Raw genomic sequence first — 10,764 nt, forward strand, 5'->3', positions numbered from 1 at the left:
TTCTACAGATTTGCTAAAATAATTATTATATTATTGATTGATTGACTATGGCTTTTAAAATCACCCTTTATTGCTGTCTGCAGTGTTAGTTCTAGGCAAATGTTGCAATTCTTCAGCCATCCCTGGACCTGTGACCAAAAACAAGCTACATATGGACAATACCAAAATACATTTTTATTTTTTTATTTCACCTTTATTTAACCAGGTAGGCTAGTTGAGAACAAGTTCTCATTTACAACTGCGTCCTGGCCAAGATAAAGCAAAGCAGTGGGACACAAACAACAACACGGAGTTACACATGGAATAAACAAACGTACAGTCAATAACACAATAGAAAAAAGACTACATACAGTGTGTGCAAATGGCACGATGAGGAAAGGCAATAAATAGGCCATAGTAGCGAGGTAATTACAATTTAGCAAATAAACACTGGAGTGATAGATGTGCAGATGATGATGTGCAAGTAGAAATACTGGTGTGCAAAAGAGCAGAAAAGTAAATAAAAACAATAATGGGAGGAGGTAGGTCGATTGGAAGGGCTATTTACAGATGGGCTATGTACAGCTGCATCGATCGGTTAGCTGCTCAGATAGCTGATGTTTAAAGTTAGTGAGGGAAATATAAGTCTCCAGCTTCAGCGATTTGTGCAACTCGTTCCAGTCATTGGCAGCAGAGAACTGGAAGGAAAGGCGGCCAAAGGAGGTGTTGGCTTTGGGGATGACCAGTGAGATGTACCTGCTGGAGCGCGTGCTATGGGTGGGTGATGTTATCGTAGCTGACATAAGGCGAAGCTTTACCTAGCATAGACTTATAGATGACCTGGAGCCAATGGTTCGGGCAGTGAATATGTAGCGAGGGCCAGCTGACTAGAGCATACAGGTCACAGTGGTGGGGGGTATATGGGGCTTTGGTGACAGAATGGATGGCACTGTGATAGACTACATCCAGTTTGCTGAGCAGAGTGTTGGAGGCTATTTTGTCAATGACATCGCCGAAGTCGAGGATCGGTAGGCTAGTTAGTTTTACGAGAGTATGTTTGGAGGTGTGAGTGAAGGAGGCGTTGTTGCGAAATAGGAAGCTGAATCTAGATTTAATTTTGGATTGGTGATGTTTAATATGAGTCTGGAAGGAGAGTTTACAGTCTAGCCAGACACTTGGGTATTTGTTGTCCACATATTATAAGTCAGAACCGTCCAGAGTAGTGATGCTAGTGGGGCGGGCGGGTGCGGGCAGCGGGCAGCGAACGGTTGAAAAGCATGCATTTAGTTTTACTAGCATTTAAAAGCAGGTGGAGGCCACGGAAGGAGTTTCATTTGGCATTGAAGCGCTTTTGGAGGTTTGTTAACACAGTATCCAAAGAAGTGCCAGATATATACAGAATGGTGTCGTCTGTGTAGAGGTGGACCAGGGAATCACCCGCAGCAAGACCGACATCGTTGATATATATAGAGAAAAGAGTCGGCCTGAGAATTTAACCTTGTGGCACCCCCATAGAGACTGCCAGAGGACCAGACAACAGGCCCTCCAATTTGACACACTGAACTCTATCTGAGAAGAAGTAGGTGAAGCAGGCGATGAAGTCATTAGAGAAACCAAGGCTGTTGAGTCTGCCGATAAGAATACGGTGATTGACAGAGTCGAAAGCCTTGGCCAGGTCGATGAAGACGGTTGCACAGTACTGTCTTTTATTGATAGCGGTTATGATATTGTTTAGGACCTTGAGCGTGGCTGAGGTGCACCTGTGACCAGCTTGGAAACCGGATTGCACAGTGAAGAAGGTACGGTGGGATTCGAAATGATCAGTGATCTGTTTATTAACTTGGCTTTAGAACTTGACTTTAGAACTTTAGAACTTTAGAACTTGGCTTTAGAACTTTAGAACTTGGCTTTAGAACTTTAGAACTTGGTTTAAGAACTTTAGAACTTGGCTTTAGAACTTTAGAACTTTAGAACTTGACTTTAGAACTTTAGAACTTGGCGTTAGAACTTTAGAACTTGGCTTTAAAACTTTAGAACTTGACATTAGAACTTTAGAACTTGGATTTAGAACTTTAGAACTTAGCTTTAGAACTTTAGAACTTGGCTTTAGAACTTTAGAACTTTAGAACTTGGCTTTAGAACTTTAGAACTTTAGAACTTGGCTTTAGAACTTGGCTTTTGAACTTTATAAAGCCATGACAGGATGGATACAAGTCTCTTGCAGTTTGGGTCGAGAGTGTCACCCCCTATTGAAGATGGGGATGACTACGGTATCTTTCCAATCTTTAGGGATCTCGGACAATATGAAAGAGAGGTTGAACAGACTGTTAATAGGGGTTGCAACAATGGCGGCAGATAATTTTAGAAAGAGAATGTCCAGATTGTCTGGCCCAGCTGATTTGTATGGGTCCAGGTTTTGCAGCTCTTTCAGAACATCTGCTATCTGGATTTGGGTGAAGGAGAAGCTGGGGAGGCTTGGGCAAGTAGCTGTGGGGGGTGTGGAGCTGTTGGCCGGGGTTGGGGTAGCCAGGAGGAAAGCATGGGCCAGTCATAGAGAAATGCTTATTGAAATTCTCGATTATTGTGGATCTATCGGTGGTGGCCGTGTTACCTAGACTCAGGGCAGTGGGCAGCTGGGAGGAGGTGCTCTTATTATCCATGGACTTTACAGTGTCCCAAAACTTTTTGTGGTTAGAGCTACAGGATGCACATTTCTGTTTGAAAAAGCTAGCCTTTGCTTTCCTGACTGACTGCTTGTATTGGTTCCTGACTTCCCTGAAAAGTTCCATATCGTGGGGACTATTCGATGCTAGTGCAGTCCACCACAAGAGGTTTTTGTGCTGCTCGAGGGTAGTCAGGTCTGGAATGAACCAAGGCCTATATATGTTCCTAATTCTGCATTTTTTGAAAGGGGCATGCTTATTTAAGATGGTGAGGAAATTACTTTTAAAGAACGACCAGGCATCCTCGACTGACGGGGTGAGGTAAATATCCTTCAAGGATACCCGGGCCAGGTCGATTAGAAAGGCCTGCTCGCAGAAGTGTTTTAGGGAGAGTTTGACAGTGATGAGGGGTGGTCTTTGACCGCAGACCCATAGCAGATGCAGGCAAAGAGGCAGTGATAGCTGAGATCCTGATTGAAAACAGCAGAGGTGTATTTGGAGGGCGAGTTGGTCAGGGTAATATCTATGAGGGTGCCCAGGTTTACAGATTTAGGTTTGTACCTGGTGGGTTCCTTAATAATTTGTGTGAGATTGAGGGCATCTAGCTTAGATTGTAGGACGGTCAGAGTGTTAAGCATATCCCAGTTTAGGTCACGTAGTGGAACAAACTCTGAAGATATATGGGAGGTAATCAATTCACATATGGTGTCCAGGGCACGGCTGGGAGCTGAGGGGGGTCTAGAACAGGCGGCAACAGTGAGAGACTTATTTCTGGAGAGATTAATTTTTAAAATTAGAAGCTCGAACTGTTTGGGCATAGACCTGGAAAGTATGACAGAACTTTGCAGGGTATCTCTGCAGTAGATTGCAACTCCTCTTCTGTGGCAGTTCTATCCTGACAGAAAATATTGTAGTTGGCGATGAAAACCTTTTTGGTGGCCTTCCTAAGCCAGGATTCAGACACGGCAAGGACATCAGGGCTGGCGGAGTGTGCTAAAGCAGTGAGTAAAACAAACTTAAGGAGGAGGCTTCTGATGTTAACATGCATGAAACCAAGGCTTTTTTGGTTACAGTGGGGCAAAAAAGTATTTAGTCAGCCACCAATTGTGCAAGTTCTCCCACTTAAAAAGATGAGAGAGGCCTGTAATTTTCATCATAGGTACACTTCAACTATGACAGACAAAATGAGATTTTTTTTATCCAGAAAATCACATTGTAGGATTTTTAATTAATGTATTTGCAAATTATGGTGGAAAATAAGTATTTGGTCAATAACAAAAGTTTATCTCAATACTTTGTTAAATACCCTTTGTTGGCAATGACAGAGGGCAAACATTTTCTGTAAGTCTTCACAAGGTTTTCACACACTGTTGCTGGTATTTTGGCCCATTCCTCCATGCAGATCTCCTCTAGAATAGTGATGTTTTGGGGCTGTTGCTGGGCAACACAGACTTTCAACTGCCTCCAAAGATTTTCTATAGAGTTGAGATCTGGAGACTGGCTAGGCCACTCCAGGACCTTGAAATGCTTCTTACGAAGCCACTCCTTCATTGCCCGGGCGGTGTGTTTGGGATCATTGTCATGCTGAAAGACCCAGCCACGTTTCATCTTCAATGCCCTTGCTGATGGAAGGAGGTTTTCACTCAAAACCTCACGATACATGGCCCCATTCATTCTTTTCTTTACACGGATCAGTCGTCCTGGTCCCTTTGCAGGAAAACAGCCCCAAAGCATGATGTTTCCACCCCCATGCTTCACAGTAGGTATGGTGTTCTTTGGATGCAACTCAGCATTCTTTGTCCTCCAAACACAACGAGTTGAGTTTTTACCAAAAAGTTCTATTTTGGTTTCATCTGACCATATGACATTCTCCCAATCTTCTTCTGGATCATCCAAATGCTCTCTAGCAAACTTCAGATGGGCCTGGACATGTGCTGGCTTAAGCAGGGGGACACATCTGGCACTGCAGGATTTGAGTCCCTGGCGGCGTAGTATGTTACTGATGATAGGCTTTGTTACTTTGGTCCCAGCTCTCATTCACTAGGTCTCATTCACTAGGTCATTCACTAGGTCCCTCTGTGTGGTTCTGGGATTTTTGCTCACCGTTCTTGTGATCATTTTGACCTCACGTCACCCCGCTCCTCCGCTCTCTCCACTGGCTTCCAGTTGAAGCTCGCATCCGCTACAAGACCATGGTGCTTGCCTACGGAGCTGTGAGGGGAACGGCACCGCAGTACCTCCAGGCTCTGATCAGGCCCTACACCCAAACAAGGGCACTGCGTTCATCCACCTCTGGCCTGCTCGCCTCCCTACCACTGAGGAAGTACAGTTCCCGCTCAGCCCAGTCAAAACTGTTCGCTGCTCTGGCCCCCCAATGGTGGAACAAACTCCCTCACGACGCCAGGACAGCGGAGTCAATCACCACCTTCCGGAGACACCTGAAACCCCACCTCTTCAAGGAATACCTAGGATAGGATAAGTAATCCTTCTCACCCCCCCCTTAAATGATTTAGATGCACTATTGTAAAGTGGCTGTTCCACTGGATGTCAGAAGGTGAATTCACCAATTTGTAAGTCGCTCTGGATAAGAGCGTCTGCTAAATGACTTAAATGTAATGTAATCTTGCGTGGAGCCCCAGACCGAGGGAGATTATCAGTGGTCTTGTTTGTCTTCCATTTCTTAATAATTGCTCCCTCAGTTGATTTCTTCAAAGCAAGCTGCTTACCTATTGCAGATGCAGTCTTACCAGCCTGGTGCAGGTCTACAATTTTGTTTCTGCTGTCCTTTGACAGCTCTTTGGTCATGGCCATAGTGGAGTTTGAAGTGTGACTGTTTGAGGTTGTGGACAGGTGTCTTTTATACTGATAACAAGTTCAAACAGGTGCCATTAATACAGGTACCGAGTGGAGGACAGAGGAGCCTCTTAAAGAAGAAGTTACAGGTCTGTGAGAGGCAGAAATCTTGCTTGTTTGTAGGTGACCAAATACTTATTTACCACCATAATTTGCGAATAAATTCATTAAACATCCTACAATGTGATTTTCTGGATTTTTTTTCTCATTTTGTCTGTCATAGTTGAAGTGTACCTATGATGAAAATTACAGGCCTCTCTCATCTTTTTAAGTGGGAGAACTTGCACAATTGGTGGCTGACTAAATACTTTTTTGCCCCACTGTACATAAGTCAACAAATGAAAGTGCTTAGGACCACACAGGGCCTGATTTAGCCTCCACATCACCTGAGGAACAGAGGAGGAGTAGGATGATGGTACGGCTAAAGGCTATCAAAACTGGTCGTCTAGTGCATTGGGGACAGAGGATAAAAGGAGCAGATTTCTGGGCGTAGTAGAATATATTCAGTGCATAATGTTCAGACAGGGGTATGGTGGGATGCGGGTACAGTGGAGGTAAACCTAGGCATTGAGTGATGATAAGAGAGGTTACATCTCTGGACGCACTAGTTATGCTGGGTGAGGTCACCGCATGTGTGGGAGGTGGGAGCAAGGAGGTATCTGAGGCATGTTGAGTGGGACTAGGGGCTCTGCTGTCAGTTTTTTAGTTGGAAATGAAATTGGTTTATGTTTTTATTTATCACACTTTTCTTTAACCATTTATGTTCTTTAATACAGGTCCGTCATACAAGTTCCTTACTTTTTTCCCATTCTACTTGCCTCGTCCATTTTTGTGGTAATGCAATCACACTGCACACTGCCCTAACCCATCTGGACAAGAGGAATACCTACATTACATGGGAGATATGTATACTGTAGCTAAGAAAGTAATACAAAGTGTATGTTGTGTAGTTAGCAGATAGTAGCCCATGTGCCTCACCCTAATAATTTGGTTCCTTTCCCCCTCAAAACTTAGCCTACTGTTCTGACTTGATGGTGCATGTGTAGCCTATAGCCTGTTTTCAAGAAATGTCATTATCAAATATGGTAAGAGCCCCCTTTATTTATCCTATGGTTCTGACTTGGTGTACACGGAGAACACTGTAAGAACGGCCCATTGTCAGGATTTGGCCAGGGTTGTTCCGGGTTTTGGTCACTAGATGCCCCCATTGTGCTTTTTGACCTTATGTTTTTTCCCTTGTTCCCCATTATTATTTGCACCTGTGCCTCGTTTTTCCCCTGATTGTATTTAAACCCTTAGTTTCCCTCAGTTCTGTGCTCTGTGTTTGTATGTTAGCACCCAGCCCTAGTGTTCTGTGTATTCTTGTCGATTCCGGTGGATGCTCTTGTGGAATTCTGTTTTTGTTTTTGAGTATCTCTTGAGGCTTTTTTGTGCTATTCCTACCACCTTTTGGATTTGCCATTTTTGTTTTGAAGGACTTCTCCTTTTTACTTTATTAAATACACCGTCTTAAGTACTGCTGTGTCTGCCTCATCTTCTGGGTTCTGCTGACTATTCGTGGCTCAGTTGGTTAAGTGACTGTTTCTCACTCCGGAGACCCAGGTTCGTAACCGGGTCCTGACACCCATGTTCTGAATTCTGTCGCTGTACATTTCAAAAGTGCTGAAGAAATAGTTATATTGACCACGTCCGTCCTCGCTCGCTCATTAATGTCTTCATCAAAAATACGGATTGCCTCTTATCTGTTTATCGTCCCCTTATGCCATAGTTTGTACATCTCAATTGTCAGTAGAAACATACATTTGTTTCAGCAATATCAGATATATATATTTTTAATGCATTAAATGATGCTGAATGAACTGTTTCACTGCCAGACAAGACTCCTCTGATAGCCAGGTGTAGTATTTAAGTATTTATGAAGCATCTATTTTGTTTTTATGAAGATGTTATGAAAGCTCTATACACGTGTAGTTGCTGCTAAAACTGATCATGATTTCTAGATGTGTTTGTGTTTCTTTAGGCTATGTTCTAGAAGACATCCCACTCGACATAATGTGTTTCTTTAGGCTATGTTCTAGAAGACATCACACTCTACATAATGTGTTCCTTTAGGCTATGTTCTAGAAGACATCACACTCGACATAATGTGTTCCTTTAGGCTATGTTCTAGAAGACATCACACTCTACATAATGTGTTCCTTTAGGCTATGTTCTAGAAGACATCGCACTCTACATAATGTGTTCCTTTAGGCTATGTTCTAGAAGACATCTCACTCTACATAATGTGTTCCTTTAGGCTATGTTCTAGAAGACATCACACTCTACATAGTCTGTTATCTGACTTTCATCATTGTAGTGACCTTTGGTGTGCTATCAAAGACTAGCTGAACAGAGGTAAAATAGAGCAGAAAGTAGAGTCAAATGCGTTTTTAATATTTTGATAGAAAAAGTAAACAACACATATAGAATATACAGTATTTACACAGATGTTGATCATTTTGATCACTAAACAAAATGTAAAACATTTCAAGTCTTGACCTTCCAAAATGAAAAAATATACCTACATATTTACATGCTTTTTGTATTTTCAATTGCATAAATGAACAATGAACAATTGAACATTCAAGAAAAGATTAAACTGACCTAAAAAAACTTAAATGTCAGCCTATTTAAGTTTCCATTGGAAGATGTTATGAATGTCTCTCAACTAGTAAGTCATATGGTGTAAGATATACCAATTTTGTCAATTTAAAACACGACTTTCTAAGTACCATTAAAGAGTGTAAACGTACTCAGGCAGTCTTCAGTGCATTGACTCAACTGTGGTAATTAATCCGGATGAGCTCTCTCTCATGGTGCTCTCTGTTCCATCAAGTTCTCAATGGGATTGGTGTCATTAGTTCACAGATTTACTGCACACTCCTGAAATAAAACATCAATTATTATACTTATATAATTAGTAACTTAATAATTAACTACTAATAAATAGAGACTCAAGATATACTGACATACTGATGTACTGACATACTGATTCTGGTATACTGATGTACTGATATATAGTGATATACTGATGTACTGATATAATACTGATGTACTGATATACTGGTGTACTGATATATTGGTGTACTGATATATAGTGATATACTGATGTACTGATATAATACTGATGTACTGATATACTGGTGTACTGATATATTGGTGTACTGATATATAGTGATATACTGATGTACTGATATAATACTGATGTACTGATATATTGGTGTACTGATATATAGTGGTATACTGATGTACTGATATAATACTGATGTACTGATGTACTGATATAGCAATGAATCGATGTATTGACTTATTGATGTACCGATATACTGATGTACTGATATAATACTGGTATACTGATATAATACTGATATAATACTGATATAATACTGATATAATGATGTACTGATATGATACTGAAATACTGAAATACTGATGTAATACTGATATACTGATGTACTGATGTAATACTGATATACTGATATAATAATGATGTACTGATATAATACTGATGTACTGATGTAATACTGATATACTGATATAATACTGATGTACTGATATAATAGTGATGTACTGATGTAATACTGATATACTGATGTAATACTGATATACTGATATAATAATGATGTACTGATATAATACTGATGTACTGATGTACTGATATAATAGTGATGTACTGATATAATAGTGATGTACTGATATAATAGTGATGTACTGATATAATAGTGATGTACTGATGTAATACTGATATACTGATATAATACTGATGTACTGATATAATAGTGATGTACTGATGTAATACTGATATACTGATATAATACTGATATACTGATATAATACTGATGTACTGATATAATACTGATGTACTGATATAATACTGATGTACTGATATAGTACTGATATAATACTGATGTACTGATATAATACTGATGTACTGATATAATACTGATGTACTGATATAATACTGATGTACTGATATAATACTGATGTACTGATATAATAGTGATGTACTGATATAATACTGATGTACTGATATAATACTGATGTACTGAGTATTGCTCTGTTGAAAAAGATGCATATGGATCAGTTAGTGTGTATTGAAGTCTGCATATGTTGTCCTCACCTTTGTTTGTTCATTATTTTCTCAATGATTTTCTTTGCAAATGGAGCCTCTGGATTCAGACACTTCTTCCCTTCTCCGTTCTTCAGAGTGACACTGAATATACAAGGAGAGAGAGACTACTGTTAGAAGTTAGCCTTCACCACTTTCCAACTGAGCATATAGAGAAATAATATTATCCTCCTAGCAGGTGTACAAATAAATAGCAACATTTACCATTGTGTCCATCTACTGAGCTGGTCACAATATGCACTGATATTAATATGGTACAAACACAGACAGACAGACAGACAGACAGACAGACAGACAGACAGACAGACAGACAGACAGACAGATAGACAGACAGATAGATAGATAGATAGATAGATAGATAGATAGATAGATAGATTGATTTCTTACATGATCTCCATGTTCCTGCAGGAGTGGCTGGAGGTGTACACCTCGAGCTTCTCAATGTGAAGAGGTTTAACGTGGTTCACCAGTCCATTCAGACACAGGCACCGAGCTTTAGAATGACCCACCTGGCCTGGGGATGACAAGAAAAGTTTATGGCATGTTTGGTTATGGCATTATTGCAGCTAAGAACTAAACTCTTCAGTCAGAAATCAAACCTAATATTTTACTACACATCTCCCAGGATTTGCAAGTCAATTCATATGCTACAGACTTCTAATAAAGATGTCAAAGATATTAGAAATATAATTGAAGATATTTCAGAGATGTTACCTTCAACATTGGCCAGGAGCAGACAAGCCAGGAAGCTAATGAGGACCGTTGATGTCATCGTGTTGGTCATGGATACTGCTTCTTCAATTTCTTTCAGAGTCTGGATGGACAGCTCAGACAAGTGATGGAAGTTGTGAAAGGAGGAGAGAAGTGATAGAAGTTGTGAACGGAGGAGAGAAGTGATAGAAGTTGTGAACGTAGGAGAGATAGAAGTTGTGAACGGAGGAGAGAAGTGATAGAAGTTGTGAACGGAGGAGAGAAGTGATAGAAGTTGTGAATGGAGGAGAGAAGTGATAGAAGTTGTGAACGGAGGAGAGAAGTGATAGAAGTTGTGAACGGAGGAGAGAAGTGATAGAAGTTGTGAACGGAGGAGAGATAGAAGTTGTA

General features: G+C 40.7%; 1 protein-coding gene across 1 annotated transcript; it reads right to left on the reverse strand.

Moving 5' to 3' along the window:
* Positions 1-7,907: 7,907 nt before the first annotated feature.
* LOC135513481 (C-X-C motif chemokine 11-1-like) lies at positions 7,908-10,462 on the reverse strand. The gene is made up of 4 exons (XM_064936359.1): positions 10,378-10,462; positions 10,051-10,177; positions 9,655-9,747; positions 7,908-8,417 (listed from the first exon to the last, which is right to left on the reverse strand). Exons 1-4 carry the CDS (start codon positions 10,445-10,447, stop codon positions 8,405-8,407), a joined length of 303 nt encoding a protein of 100 aa, XP_064792431.1. The 5' UTR covers positions 10,448-10,462; the 3' UTR covers positions 7,908-8,404.
* Positions 10,463-10,764: the final 302 nt, after the last annotated feature.

This window comes from Oncorhynchus masou, chromosome 25 (genome assembly GCF_036934945.1).
Source record: "Oncorhynchus masou masou isolate Uvic2021 chromosome 25, UVic_Omas_1.1, whole genome shotgun sequence".
Classification (NCBI taxonomy): domain Eukaryota; kingdom Metazoa; phylum Chordata; class Actinopteri; order Salmoniformes; family Salmonidae; genus Oncorhynchus; species Oncorhynchus masou.